This window comes from Nycticebus coucang, chromosome 11, assembly GCF_027406575.1.
Source record: "Nycticebus coucang isolate mNycCou1 chromosome 11, mNycCou1.pri, whole genome shotgun sequence".
Lineage (NCBI taxonomy): Eukaryota > Metazoa > Chordata > Mammalia > Primates > Lorisidae > Nycticebus > Nycticebus coucang.
In genome coordinates this window covers 54,882,005-54,898,272 of record NC_069790.1, presented here as the reverse complement: position 1 = coordinate 54,898,272, position 16,268 = coordinate 54,882,005, and the positions used below count along the sequence as shown (strand labels likewise).

General features: G+C 39.2%; 1 protein-coding gene across 7 annotated transcripts in view; it reads right to left on the bottom strand.

Annotated features, from left to right (window-relative positions):
• Positions 1-16,268, bottom strand: part of SLC25A13 (solute carrier family 25 member 13) — a 187,487-nt gene that overhangs the window by 101,994 nt on the left and 69,225 nt on the right. For 6 of the 7 annotated variants that reach the window (XM_053553990.1, XM_053553991.1, XM_053553994.1 and 3 more), the window contains one exon: positions 14,400-14,515. The exons of the other annotated variant lie outside the window; for it this stretch is intronic. In XM_053553990.1, the coding sequence (XP_053409965.1) occupies positions 14,400-14,515 (116 nt within the window). The remainder of the gene's footprint in view (positions 1-14,399; positions 14,516-16,268) is intronic. 7 annotated transcript variants of the gene reach the window in all.

Below are 16,268 nucleotides of genomic sequence, written 5' to 3'. Positions count from 1 at the left end.
TTTAAAAGTCTGCTGCATTTTTAATATCATAAAAACATAATTACAAATTGGCAGTTGTTTCTTTCATAATGATAACCTCAAAAGGTCAACTATTATAATTTCCCCAAATTAATACATTTCCCAGGCTATAGAGTATGATTGTAATAGAAGAGTTGGAACTTTTAAAAGTCAGTCACAAATGGCTTAATCTTATATATACAAAGTCCTAAGAAATCTACTAAAAAACTATTACAGCTAAAAAATTAGTCCAGCCCTGTTGGAAGATACAAGATTGGTATGCAAAAATTAATTTTTCTGCTATATATTAGAAATCAGTAGCCCAAAAAGGAAATTAAGAAAATAATTCCAGGGCGGTGCCTGTGGCTCAAAGGAGTAGGGCACCAGCCCCATATGCTGGGGGTGGTGGGTTCAAACCTAGCCCCGGCCAAAAACTGCAAAAAAAAAAAAAAAAAGAAAAGAAAACAATTCTATTTACAATAGCCTCAGAAAGAATACTCAGGAATAAATTTAACAAAAGATGTATAAAACTTATACATCAAAAACATTATAAAACATTATTAAAAGAAATTAAAGACCTAAATAAAGTGAGAAGACATTTACTTATGAACATGGATTAAAAGACTTAATACTGTTAAGATGACAATACTGCCCAAAGTTAATGTTCATATGGCAATATTCCCCCCAATTATCTATATATTCTATGTAGTTCCTCTAGGGAAGAAAATCTTTGCAAATCACGTACCTAATAAGGAACTCTGAAATATACAAAGAACTCTCAAAATTCAATACTAAGATAAATAACCCAATTTTAAAAAGGGCAAGGTATGTGCATAAGAGTTTCTGTAGAGACAGCATACAAATGACTAATAAGCACATGAAAAGGTGTTCTACATCATTTGCCATCATAGACAATGAAAATCAAAACCACAGTGAAACTATACTTCACCCCACTGGGATGGCGACAATCAAAAAGATTAACAATGATTAAGTGAGGATGCACACTGCTAACAGAAATATAAAATGGTACAACCACTTTGGAAAATAGTGTGGCAACCAAAAAAGTTAAACCCAGAGTCGATCATATATATTGCCCAACAATTACACTCTTAGGTACCTACTCAAGGGAAATGAAAATGTGTCCACACAAGAACATGGACGTGAACGTCTGCTTATTGATAACAGTCAAAAAGCAGAAACAACCTACGTGCTCATTAACTGATGGGCAATGTTACATTACTCATCAACAAAAAGGAATAAAGCACACACAAAAATGTGGATGAACTCTGAAAATATTATAAAAGCTACATAAAAGAAGCTAGGCACAGACCATACACATTAGTGGTTACCAGCACAGGGAAGAACTGAAGAAAACAAGGAGGGGGTATTTTTAAGGTGTGGGTTTCTTGTTGAGGTATTAAAAATATTCTAAAATCAAGTGTGGTGATAGTGGTACAAATCCTAGAATATTTTAAAAAACACAGTTATATACTTTAAATGAATAGGTGATTTGTACCTCAATAAAGCTGTTTTTTGAAAAACCTGGGAGTGCCAGAGATCTACCTCTGACTAATGAGTAATACCAGACAAATTACTTTAACTCACTTCTCTAAATCTTTAAAATGGGAATAAAATATTTATCTTAGAGGGTTGTTCTGAAGCTAAGCGTGGCTGGTACTATACAATGTTCTTAACATTGAAGGTGACAGAACGGTAAAACTCCAAAATCTAACGTCTTAATTACCATGAAAATTATTATCCGGGCACCAAATATTTACAAATAATACAAAAAAAATCAGGCACAGTATGATTTGCAAATATCACAGTTGATACATTTCTCAAAAAGCAATAATTTTCCTTAAATACTTAAAATCCATCCTTCCCTGAGCTCATATACTAAAATTTTGAATGAAAAATGATCAAAAACTAAGTAATCTCCCATTATGTTTCTTAAAGTATAAAATTAAAATGCAAAACTTCCACTCTTTACTCTGAAGATCTTTCAGATACTAGAAATATTTAATTGGCAAATTACTTGCACATGCCATTAAGTGGTTAGACTGAATTTGTTTTTACAAATTCTATGGGCTCTCATTCCTGAACCTCTACCACGCTATAATCTGAAATCATTGAGGTCTTCACTTATGCAAATTTTAACTTCCTACATTTTGTTTCCATACAGAATAACCAAATTAATGCACTTTAATTTCTAAAAGATTCACTTTATGAAGCAGCAAATCAATGAAAAAGAGTTTCTCATTAAAATAAAAAAAGATTCATCAAGCTATATTATTCCAAACACTAAACTCTCTCTCTCTTTCACTGATTTTAAAAATTCCATTAATATAATAAACACAAAAGGGTTGTTTGTACCCAAAAGTAACCCCTCTGGAGGCAAAGAGAGGGCCGGGGAACGAACAGCCCATCACTTCATCTCTGAATGGCTTCAGGCTTTCTCTAATGCGTGCTTAAAGCCTCAGGAAAGTTGGGGTTTTGCTCTAAGGGAAGTAATATTCCACCCTGCTGATATGGTTAACAACAGTTTATAGGGCCAATCCTCTTTTAAGCAGGGAGGAAAAGACAAATTGTTGAATTCTAAGTTAAATGGAGTAAGTGGATGCAGGCCCATCTCTATCTACTGCCATATGCTCCAATATCAAGGTTGCCATTTCAAACCCTTTTGACAAGTGCCTTTTTATATTAATCACAGTTAAGGGTCTGAAGAGGAAAGAAGTATGCTGGCTACAATTCAGACTCGCTTAAGGAACTTCTAGAGGGAAAATGGTTGCCATTAAAACAGAGTAAGTAGAGTGTAAGTACCTCACATTAGAATTGAGTTCTCTATAAGCCCCTGAAAACTTTTTTAAATTATTATTCTGGACATGTAGTTACAGTAGTGATGAGTATCTTTCAAAAAATGAGCACACGCAGAGTCCAGCTGAGCCAATACTATACTGCAGTCATAGATGGTGTTGGCATAGTAAAAAATAAAGGCTAATTTAAAAGTCTTCCAGTTCTATACTGAGAGAGGTATGGAACTACCCTGATTTTAAGGTCATGTGACATCCTGGAAAGAATACTGTCCTCCTGGTGCCACAAGACAAAGTTGTGGTTCCTACGAAATTAGTCACTTTTCCCCCTCTGGGTATGTTTCCTCATCCATGAAAGAAAGCCATAAATTACACCAGCCATTGTTCAGTTGAAGTATGAAGTATGTTCCCTTGGAGAGTTTGTTTAAAACACATTCCCAAGCCCCACACCCCAAAATTCTGAAGCAGATGAGATGGAGCCAAGGAGTCCGCAGTTGTAACCAGCATCCCCACACCATTATTATACAATGAGAACTCACGGTCTGCTTCATTGATAAGAATCCCTCCTATTCTAAAACCTGATGGATCTATAAATCCTCAGGATTAATACACTGTTTAAGTAATCACAGTGAATGCTAGCTAGCAATGAAAATGTGTCAAGGTGGGCAGATATTTAATATAAGATATTATTTGTCCATCACATGCATTAACTAAATTAACAACGGAGGCGCCAACTGAGATGTTTTCAATTTATCTGCTAAAAAGGTATTTTCAATGGGGTAGTGTAAATCATCAGGCACCTTTTATAATAGCAAAAGTAGGTCAATTAAAATGATGTTTGAAGGCACAAAGCAGACTGTGGTCACTCTCCAGATGTGTAAACTTGCTTTAATCATCTGGTGTGTGCTAATTATTGTCAAACTTTCATCAGCGCTAAAGAACATAACCAAAAAACTCCAACGCTTTGAAAGTCTTAAGACACTACAAAGAATCCTAATTCATTCTCTAAATGCAAGCATAATATCTACATCATTTTAAATACACAATTTCCTAAGCTAGTTTCCTTAGATGGATGTTATCAAAAATAATTTTCTTACAAAAGCATTAACATACATTTAACCCTACTTAAATGCTTCAAAAGCAGATGTACTACAAATGTACACCCACAGTGATCCCCTATTAGTATAAAACTGTTTTATTTCAATTAAAATGTCTAAGTATCCACCCCCAACATATACCTAAACTGTAATTTTCTCTGAGAACTTCCAATATGTTCTTGATTTTGTTTCCTTTATCAACCTATCAGAGCAAAAACTGCCTTGCAACTGTTGGAAGAAATCAGTCATTAAGCAGCAAGATTACAGCAAATTTTCCAATTTAGAAAAACTGTATTTTTATCTCTGTCTTATACTGAAAGAATAATGGTATAATTTTACTATTTTTAAATGAGCAGTACAGTTTAAAATAGTCCAATTTTCCCAGGGTCCCAAGTTTTAGAATTTTCTGGTAAGCTTTTGTTCTCTCCACCTTTCTTTCCAATTTATTCATCAGTTCTCTTTGCCCTCTATCTCACACACACACAAATACAACAGGCCTGCCCCCACCAGCCTCCCCACACCCTGACGGTCTCTGAAGAACAGTTACCCTTCAGGCGCTAGTTAACTAAGGAGTGGCTTCGCAGGGTTATCCTGATTTACTCTCCAATTGACATTCTTCCACCCTCTCAACAGGCTGGCCGGTTTTTTTTTTCCCTCCCTATTTTTAAAATGGAGTGATGAAGTAGCAAAAAGTATAATATTTTAGCCATTTGAGCATGGACAATTCTCAAATTATCCCACCAACTGGAAGTGATTTCTGATACTACTATCTTTCAAAATTGAAGCCATTATGGTCAATCGTGCAAATCCGTATTTAGCTTTTCGTAAATAGTGGATTTTTGACCCAATGAACTGGAACAGCTTCTGAACTGTCTCTTGGATCTCTGTAAAGACACTCAGACCCGGGCATGCCACAATTCTTATCAATGTTGAGATAACTTCCGTTCAAAACTCATACTGTTCTTATTTGGAATTCTTATTCTCTGTTGGAATGTGAGTGTAAGTAAGAAAATATACTTGAGCCCTCCTTGTAAAAGCAAATCAAATCTACTGTAGGGCAGTAGGTTTCTCTCACCAAAACAACACATTATTTTTGTGAAAAGAACAAAACTGCAATCGATACGAACAAAAAACTTTCCCCAAATAATGCTCCTTCCTACTCTTACCATTTTTCTCCTCAGTTATCTTTTTATTTTATTTTCTGAATGCCTTTATAAAGATAATGAATAACCTTCCTTCCCAGTGAGCTAAAGTTTGCCCTCTTCCAGTTGAATATTGACATTCCTCTACATCAGGCATCCTCAAACTGCAGCCTGCGGGGTCACATGAAGTGGTGTGAATTGTATTTGTTCCCGTTTTGTTTTTTACTTCAAAATAAGATATGTGCAGTGTGCATAGGAATTTGTTCATAGTTGTTTTTTTTAAACTGTAGTCCGGCCCTCCAACGGTCTGAGGGACAGTGAATTGGCCCCCTGTTTAAAAAGTTTGAGGACGCCTGCTCTAGATTTTTATATTTAATATTAAATTTGGGCGACCCTTCAGTATTTCTCATTTCCAGACTTTTAACTCTCATCTTTTTCTGTGACCTGAATCAAAATGACTGAAATAGGTGTTTCCACATATTTCCTCATTTCATCTGGCCTGCTCATTTTCCTGAAGTATGCCAATTTCATTTTCATCATAACAGGTGTTCCTGGACACAATCTAACGTGAACCCAGAAAACCCCTCCAAACAACAATATCCATGTCAGAGAATTAACCAGCTGAAAAGGACTAGCTTAGACTTAAGAATTAAGAATTAACTAGCTAAGAAATCGCCTCAGTTCTGTGGATTTTGTTTAGTAAAATACACACAAAAGAAAGATCTGTTCCAGTAGGTTTGCTAAATGCCAGTTTAAACAAAATTAAATAGTTTTTTTTTTTCTTCAAGACTTCTCAGAGCCTTAATAGACTCCAAGTTTTAGGCATTAGATTCTCTCTCAGAACAGTCTTTTTTCACACCGCTTGTTAACATAAATGGGAAACAGTACTCTAAAATTTACAGTATCTTTCAATAGTGAAGATTAAAGGACAAAAGGCCAGTGTAGTTTCCAATAAAGGGCAAGACTGGACTAGCTCCCTCTAGACTGCAGGTCAACGGGCAGTGCGGTGGTAGCAAGCCGGTCAAGGCCTCCCAATGTAACACAGGGTGGAGACTGGTTTCTTCTACTCCAGAATTTATGAAACTCAGAACCAGTTCCCTTTCAGAGTTACCACTAGCCAACCAAATAGCTATTTCTGTATTTTTTAAATAATTCATTAGTTACTCTGTATCTATTTCAGTTACAGAAAGATGTCTTTTCTAATCTGTCTCTTGGACTACACATGGATTGCCTGATGTACTTTACTTCTTCATTTATCCAAAATCAAAAGGCATCTAGAAACTGATAATCATTCTATTTTCAAGTCAGACATAAACTAGCAATGCAGGTAAAGCCTTTTATGTCTACTAGTTCAAATGCCCCTCTCTCTAAGAAGCAGCTTTTTTCTCCGGCAGATCCCCAAGCTCTTTGAGATTTGCTAAAACCATTTATGATTTTTCCTCAAGAAAAAAATGCTCATTTTTTCCAAACTATTGCAAACAACTGCAGCCATTATGGACTCTCTGATACTTACTTAGGCAAATAGTTAAGAACTTTGTCTTTAAAGTTCAATTAAAACCCGCAGAACCTTCCCCGCTACACACGTGTACCATCACTACTACCAACACTAGGATGATGAAACCGACTTGCATTCATATCCTAAGAATAACTTTAACTGCACATAACATAAAATTCAAGCATTTTTTTCACTATCGTGAAAAAATAAGTCAAAAAAAGGAGAAAAAACATGTAATAGCATTATCTAAATAATGCAGACACAGTATCTAAAGACATATTAGTAAGCAGGACTAGTTAAAATCTTAAATAGATATTATAAGACTGATCAGTAGTACATAGGCCAAGCCTTTCAGATCAATAGTTTCATTAAATACACGCACACAATTTCCACTGGAAATGCTCTGCTCCCCCCGGCAGCATTAAACAAGAAATTTGATAAAATGAAAGTGTTTGCATCAACCTGTCCTTACGAGGTTGGACAAGTCCTTTCAAACCTCAATTTTCAGCTCCTCCACTCACAAAATCGGACACTCATCTGCCTGCTTCACAAGATAACACGAAGCCTCGCCAATGACTACAAGCACGTGCATCTCTGGCTTTGTCCTGCTCCAATCAATTAAAAAAAAAATCATCTCTTCCATGCGTCATCTTGATCCTGGTCCCTGTCCTCCAAAAAAGCTGTGGTGACTCCCAGTTGAAAAAATGCTTGCTCAGGGGAGCCCTGCAGTTGGAAGGCCATATAATGGCAACTACTTCCCAAGTGCCCATGTCTCTTTTTAAAAAAAATTTAGATTCCTAGGGTATGCACATTTTGGTTACATAAATTGCTTTTGTACACTTTAAGTCAGAGCTATAAGTGTGCCTTTCACTGAGAATGTGTACACTGTACAAGTTAGGTGTGAGCCCGTGTCTCTTAAGCTGTACCCCTTGATCTTGGGTCTCCTCTACTATGGACGCCCTGTATCCTCAACCTGCATAAATTCCACCTTCCCACCCCTCATTACCATGCTATGCTTCTCCCCTCCATTCAGAACTCTGTTCATGTTGAAAGATAAAGCTTTTCTTCGGTGGTGGTCCAATGGTCGGGGGTGGGGGGTAGATTAAAAAAGAAAGAGATAAATCTTTTCTGGGTAAAGCCCATGTCATGTGCATTTCAAGTTACCCAGACATAGGTATAACCAAGGCATCTTTCTATGTATACTGACAACTCTAACCCAGGTACTTCTCTTCCTGATAATTACTTTCCAGAACACTGAAGCAAAATCTTAATTATTGATCTTTGCTTCTTTGTAAAACGTATTAAATCCTCCTAATGTCTGATATACCCTGAGACCAGAAGGGGTTAACTGACTTCCCTCTAGATTAGGAAGGGCTCACCCCACAAGCACAAATATAAACACCACCAGTGGAGGGCAGTGTGGCATAGTGAATAACAGCCAGCCCAAATCAGGCTATGGCCAAGTTATTTAACCTCCCCTTATTTCTTCATATTAAAATAGTATAGATTTCCCAAGTTACAAGGATTAAATAATAAATTACATATAAAGTGCTTATCCCAGTGGGCTAAGTATAAGTAAGTGATCAATAAACATAAAGATAAAAATGACAGTTATCTCTCTCATGTAAAAGCACATGTTATAAGAGAATAGGCCCAATGGCTTCTGCCTGGTCCTTCTTCCCTTTCTTTGACTTTCCCTGACCCCACAGCCAATCAGAGGCCAAGTCATACAGATGTACATTCAGGAATGCCCCCAGTGGGACCCAAAGATATGATGCCAGTCCAAGCCTGCAATGCTCCCTGCCTAGAGAGTTGCTGCACTTCGCAAGTGGCCATCACCTCCACATTCCTCGGCTCCACCCCTTTCTGCAACACGCAACCCACACCATGCCAGTTAAGTACTGACACCCCTCAGCCACTCCTCCAGGTCTCTATCCCTTCCACTAAGCTTACGTACCAAACATATTCTATCCTTAGAACCTAGGCAATGGCCATTTTTTGTTCCTGGAATCTTGACCTCTGCACACCTAATAGCATGTGAAAATATATAAATAAATTCTAGAAAGACTAAAATCTAAATTTGAAAGGAAAAAAAATCTCTAGAAGATGATACAGGAGCATATCTTCTTGATTGCAGGATAAGTAAAGATTTCGTAACAAGAAAAAACTACCTACAAAAGAAAATGCTGATAATTTATACTACATTAAAATTAGAAACTTCTGGTCTTCAGCATTTCACTGAATGAGTAAGTGACTTCACTAAAAGTGCAAATCACAGAGTAAAGCCATTTATGGAAGACACAGGCTGCAAAGGTGACCTTGCATCCAGAAAGCAAGGCATGCCACTGAAAAGTTTATTCAAATGGCTGATGAACATGGAAAAAAAAGCTGGATGACCGGCAGTAATCAGAGGAATGAAAATGAACATCACATAGTGAGATATCACTAACTGACAGGTGATAATCAATGTTGGCAAAGATAAGGAATAAATGGAACTCTCCAACCATTACATACTCAAAATAATTAAAAATAAAAAATTTTCAATTAAAAAATGGAATGCTCCTCCTGATGGTATGAGTATTAATTGATACCACTACTTTGAACAACAGTTTGGCAAGATCTGGTGAAGCTACATACACACATTCTCTATAACTCAGTAATTTGCTCTTAGACATGTCTATCTACCTCCCCCAAATATGTAAAACAATTTAGAAATAACATTATTTGCAACAGCTTAAACTAGAAATGTCCCAAATGTCTATCAACAGTATAGAATGGATAAATTATAAAAGAGAGTCACAAAATGAAGTCAACAGAGGAAAGAAAAAGAAAAAAGTAGAAATGTACACAACATAGATGAATCTCAAAATTAACCTGTTAAAGAAGCCAGATCAAAAGAGTACATTCTGTAAAGTTTCACGAATATTAAGTTTAAAAACAGGAAAAACCAACTGATGGTGATAAAGACCAGTTGTTACCAGAGGTGGGGGTGGGGATGACTGGGAAGAGCCCCCTGGACAGCTAGTACCACTCCCTTTCTGATCTGGATGGTGGTAAACAGGTATACACACTGCAAATACTCATCAAGATGTGCACTTTTTTTTTTGAGACAGAGTCTCACTCTATCCCCCTGGGTGGAGGGCCATGGTATCATCATGCATGGCTCACAGAAAACTCAAACTCTTGGGCTCAAAGAGGAGGCTGATCCTCTTGCCTCGCCTCCCAAGTAGCTGGGACTATGGACACCCACCACAAAGCCCCGCTAGTTTTTTCTATTTTAGTAGAGACAGAGGTCTCGCTGTTGCTCAGGCTGGTCTCAAACTCGTGAGCTCAAGCAATCCACCTGCCTTGGCCTCCCAGAGTGTAGGATTACAGGCGTGAGCTCCGTGCCCGGCCAAGGTGTACAATTTTGACTCGTGCCTTCTTCTGCATGTGTATTAGATTTCAAAGTATACTTAAAAAAATAAAAGTGAAAAAAAAAAGCCCTGGTCATATTAAATAGGTTAAAAATGCAATGAAAACATTTAGAACAATTTTCTTCTCCACCCACACAGAATCAAAAATTATTAACTAGAATTTACCACACCAGCACACTGTCATATGCCTATTGATATCTGAAAACACTTATTGCTTCTAAACATTGGGTATTAAAATAAGAACACATGGTGAAAGCAAGAATACTGGAGGTAAGTTTTCCCTCAAAGGAAATAGGAGAACCTAAGGAACCAGACACTGAAGGCACAAAATTGGCCTAATCAAGATCTTTTCACTGCAGCAAACACAGAGTGATCCAGGCATGAAAATACGGCAAATGTAAGAGGGCCCCAGAGGACACAGGGCAAGGTTTTTCTGAAATGTGACCCTTCATTACCTGGCCCTCGTGCCATCTGATTTTTGTTGAGTTGTGCCAGCAACAGCATTAGCAGGAGCACAACCACCCCTAGCTTGCTGACAAAGCTAGTGCACACTGAGCCTAGTCACAGACGCCTGCTTCTAACATACTCTCGAGTGGAAACCCAACAGGTAAACAGATAAAGGGTGTAACTGCTCTCACTCGGGATCAACAGCAAGTCTGCCGCCGGGGGATCTGAGGTCGCTTTCCAGTCTCTTCCGCAGCCCATGGGGAGGCCTAGTTGACCTCTGCATAGTGAGAAAACAGTGTTCGCTCAAGACCAGGAAAAATAACTGAGTCAATCTGGGAATAAAAACGGAGCACTGCCCTCTCCCTGTCCCTGTCTACCCTGCCCTCTCTCTCCACTCCTCCCTGGGATGTCCACAGAGGTAGACAACCTTCTCAGGTACGAAAGCAGTGACTTTCAACCCATGTCCCATGGGAGGATCTTAGGTGTGCCGTGAAAATTTTAAAGACCATTAATTAAATTATTTTTGAATGAAGTTCAAAGCTTATATCCTGTTTTTACTCCCCCCACCTTTTTTTTGAAACAGACGTCATTGTGCCACCCTTAGTAGAGAACCATGGAGTCACACAGCAACCTCGAACTGGTGGGTTCAAGTGATCCTCTTACCTCAGCCTGCCAAGTAGCTGGGACTACAGGCGCCCGCCACAACGCCCAGCTATTTTTTTGAGATGGGGTCTTGCTCAGGCTGGTTTCAAACTCCTAAGCTCAAACAATCCTTAACTCAAGCAATCCACCCGCCTTGGCCTCCCAGAGTGCTGGGATTACAGGCGTGAGTCACTGTGCCCAACTCTTTCTTTACTTTTTTTTTGACCACATAATCTCACTGTGCTACAGAAGTTTAACTATAGGTTCAAATGCGCCAGGAGATTAGAAAGGCTGAAAAACACTGTACTAAAGGGGCCTTCTAGGGTGAAGGATTTACAGTGAGCTGAAGAGGTAACTAGAGGTAAGTAAGACAGCCACTGCGTGTATCTCTAACAGCCTCGTACAGGCAGCCAGCGGCCAGGCTGTATATCGGATTTTCATTTTCCAAATGCTGTTGAGTTTATGAGGCCAGGATTGACTAGGTAAATCTTGTATTTTGTTCAACTCCAAACAAACAACTTTGTCTGTGTTGATGTCTTCTACTCCATGATGAGTTCTCTGGAAAACATACCGCTAGCTTCTTCTGAAGATACCTGCTGAGATAACCCCTAAGCGGCCGGACCACGTGTATGACTTTGTTCACTTGGGGGAAAGAATTACACTCATGCTGCCAATATGTGATGACTCTACCTGATCCTATGAAAAATGTTCAAAGGCAGCTATTGATTGGACAGCTAATGTTCATTTTGGTATTTCAATACTAAGCCTTTCTCTTTCAGGTTAATCCTACATGGGGATTAATGGCTCAGAAAACCTAGGCTACATTTTCTGACACCCACAGGGTGAGCACCCCAGTGGCTCAGCATAAATGTATGCAGGGCACACATACAACAAACTGTTGTTTTGTGAGACAGCCACACCCTAAAATAAATCACCCGTGGGAGGCAGCATATTGGTAGAGGGGTTGTGTGTCTCCTACAAAGGTCATATGAATAGATATGAACGTTAGCTCCTTGGAACTGGGGCTTCCAATCTCTTATGCCTTGAGAGATGGGGCATTGTTCAACGTATAGCAGATGGAAAGCAAATTACTGGCTAACAGGCCAGTGGTTTAAAATAAAGGGCTTTCCAAAGAATAAAAAGAAAGAAGAAAATCTTTCTCCCCTTAGGCTATTTATTTTAGTAGTAGTATTTTTATAAAGGCTTTTGTTTTCCAGACAGTGTCTTTATATGCAGCAGATTTTTTTTTTTTTTTTTTTTGTAGAGAGAGTTTCACTTTATTGCCCTTGGTAGAGTGCCGTGGCATCACACAGCTCACAGCAACCTCCAACTCCTGGGCCTAGGTGATTCTCCTGCCTCAGCCTCCCGAGTAGCTGGGACTACAGGCGCCCACCACAACACCCGGCTATGCAGCAGATTTTTTAATCCTTATATAATCCTGTAAGGTAGGTCCGATTTTATAGATGAGGAAAATAAGGCTCAGAAAGTTGAAATGACTTGTCCATCAATACACAGCGAGTAAAAAGCAGAAACGGAATTCCCATGCCACTGTGTTTTCTATTAATGTAATTCACAGATGACTCATTTCCTACATCCTACTTCTTACCCTGTCCTCTTCTTCTAATCCCCCCAGAACACACACACCTCTGCCATCACTGTAAAGTCTCGTATCTTTCCCTCACCAGGACCAGTGAAGTCACCAACATCCCTCGCCCCTTCGTACCCAGGAAGACTGGTCAGCAATCCAGGGAAACCTGAAGCCCATTCCTCAGTTCCCCATCCCCAACCCAGTTTACCCTCTGACCGGCTGGGGATGGTAGGAAGGCTGACCACACTGGACCTCAGAGGGGTTTCTTTGTTCATCTCAAGAAAATGCTATCACAACAGTCATCAAAGTGACGACCAGTGTGTGGGTCAATGCCACCAGGAATTAGCTGCTCAGTGACTATGGGAAGATTTTAACACCTACTGAAAAGCTGTGGTTGCAATGGTGCTAAGAGGAATTAGGTGATTGAAAAGGAAAAAAAATTGACCTAGGATTTTTAGATATTAAATAATTCTCACAAAGTGTTAAGGAAAGGCAACCAAGCTTCTAGAAACAAAACCAGGCAAGTATTTAACTGTTTGCCTTTGCCCAAGATGATCTAACCTTAAATAGGTCTGTCATGTCAAATGAGCAGGGAGGAATGAGGGAGAGGGGACGGTTGAGACAATAAATCTATTCTACTACCTCACCCATACTTTTTGTCGTTATTATGAAGACCTGGAAGGATAATAAACTGAGCTCAGAGACAAAAGTGGTAGAGTTGGAAGGGGCTAAATCTCTGATTCCAGAACCTATATTACCTTATACCATCTATATTTTTCCCACATCTGTGTATTTCCCACAATACATTGAACAAGACCATCCTCAGAGGTCTTAATGAATTTGAAACCATGAATAAACACATTTAAAATGGGCACACTGGCCATCTCCTGTGAAAGCACCATCCACATGAACAAAGGGCTCCAAAATTCTTCATGGGCAATGTTATTGTGGGTTTGTGTGCACAGATGGCGCATGCAGGACACGGCACAGTCCAGGGGAAACATCTATCTATCTTTAGCAGCCAGTTTATTTCTAAAAAGAACTTACCACCACCCACCACTTCCTGGTCCCCTTTCTTCTAAGTACTTAAAAGACTTCGGGGCTTTCTGCAGCTTTGTAGCTAATCTCCGTGAAGATGTTTCTGCCTTTCAAAAATAAAGAAGATGTAATTCCCAGATGACTTGTTTCCAGAGCAGGCACTGCCAGCAGTGGGCACGTGTGTGTGTGTGTGTGTGTGCACGCATGTGTGCGTGGGCGCGTGTGTATGTATGTGTGTGTACGTGTGCTGCTGAGAAGAACACGGTCCTGAAGGTGCCCTTCTGAACCACCATCTTGTGCAGAGCCTCTGGCCACAAAGGATTCCACAGGGACAAGGTAAGGACAGGCAGTACTGGCTGCCTGAGTAACTCCATTCCTAGACAGTGTACTAACCTCCTCCTGCCATCACTGGACAGCACATTGATGGTGGCAGGAAGGAACAAAAGTCTCACCTGGCTCTCAAATTCTATGACTCTCTGAAAAGAGTCGTGCCACACAGAATCCCCTACCGAAAAACTAAACTGGAGTATCTTAACTATTTGGGCAGAAATGTATTTTCTCAAACAGAAGACATCCGGACTGGAGCCCCAAAACACTGAGATATCTTTTTTTTTAAGGGATATGCTAATTCCTTAAAAGCATTTCTACACACTTCATTCTTGGAAAAAAAAAAAATGCTCACGCAGGTCCACACTCACACAGATGTGCACACGATCGTGCTCCTTACCAAAAGTAACTTCTCCTTTGCCAGCTTTGTCAAACAGCTGAAAGGCTACCATAAACAGGGCATCTGGGGCACACAGGACAGACTCAAATGCTACAAATTCTTGAAAGGATATTAATCTGCAACACAAAACAAGCGCAAAGCATGAAGTCAGTAGCTTGTGGAAAATAAAAGCATATATAAACATACACTAAGGGACAAAATAAGACGTCACTGCCAATGAATAAAATGCAAACCTACCAAAATTTATTAACACTTTGCAATCCCTTTTTTACATGGGTCACTACAAAAGTTTTGAGACAAACTGTGTTACGGTCCATTATTTCACTTCCAAGAAGCACAGTGGACAATGGCCTTGCTGATTCACCTGTGCAAGTTTCAACTTGCTCAGTATATCAGCGTTGCTGGGAGGGCTTCATTTGTTTCCGTCTGCATGGATTATGTATTTCTTCATTTTTGTGTATCTTAAAACTTTTGTAATGACCTATCTACATATATAATGAATTGAAATAACAATCTAAAGAACCTAGAAGACAACACAGCTTTGACCATATGGCAACACAGTAAATGCATTATAATTTCAAATATAACTTTTATCCAATATTATGTATATTTCAGTCTACCTTCAGCATGCTGTTAGATTCCATAATTAAAATTTAGATATTTTAGACTAAGATGCGACTGTATAATAGCAAAATAGAATGGCTTGTTATTGTTAACTTTATTCATCTTGTAAAAATGGTTCACAGATATTCATTCATTACTGACCACATGTGAATTGAACGATAGATATTACAGGGGAAAATAGAGATCAATTGGACATTTCCTGCCTGTTTCCAGGTGACTCCAAGGAACTTCTCACCTGGGAAGGCAGACAGCTTTAGTTTAGAGATTGCAGTCTACAGGAAAGGCAACCTCAAGACAAGGACTAAGACAATGATAGCAGAATTCTGGTAAACATCAAAGAAGGCTTTGTAGCAGAAAAGGAATTTGAGCTGGGCCTTTAAAAAGTAAGTAAAATTCAAATATGCAGTAACAGGTGTAGGCAGGGGGACACAGCAGGCAGAGGGCAGGTGTAGAAAGGAAAATGAGTCACCCATTTTGTCTGGCAATGGAGTGTATAAAGAGAACACTGTGAAATTAGATTTGCAGCAAAACGGCCTGGTCATCCTTCTCTAGAGAAAAAGCGTAACAGAGAGTTTCTGGGGATGGTCACCCTGTGATCAATCTATGTCTTAGAAGAACATAACAGACCAAGGAGGTTCAGAGTAAACACTTTCCTAGAAATGTCTTTTTACCACTGCTTTGTATTTTACAAGTCCAAATATTTCAATGATACACCGAGATACTCCAAGTCTCTAGAGGATATGGAGGAAGGAAGAAAATGGGGATGTTTTTTCATCTCTTTCACAGAACACATAGTTACTCCTAAACATCTTAAAGCGAGAATACATTTTTATACCATGTTACAAAGTTAATTCAGGTATTTCCCAGAATGTCACTGGATTAGAATAACACCACAGAAAAATACAAACACACTATCTTTGTATCAGTCACCATCCAAAACGCATCCTTCTGAATGCCTGGGAATATCCAGGAACAGCAAGAGTTACGGGAGAGCACTTGTGGGGGACACCTGGGTCTCTCCCACAGAGTATCTGAGTGTAAGCAAAACCAGGGGAAGGTGGAAATGGGAGGGAAGGAACAGGAGCACTCCTGGCTGAATTCACAGAGCTCACTACTTATTGAAGGAAAGGGGACCTACTTGTGAGCATACAGAACCTCTAGAATGCAGAAGTTCAGTGTCAAAAGTAAAAGAAAAGTAATGCGCGAAGGGGCACAAAAGGAGTGATTTACAGTGTGGAGGTGTGG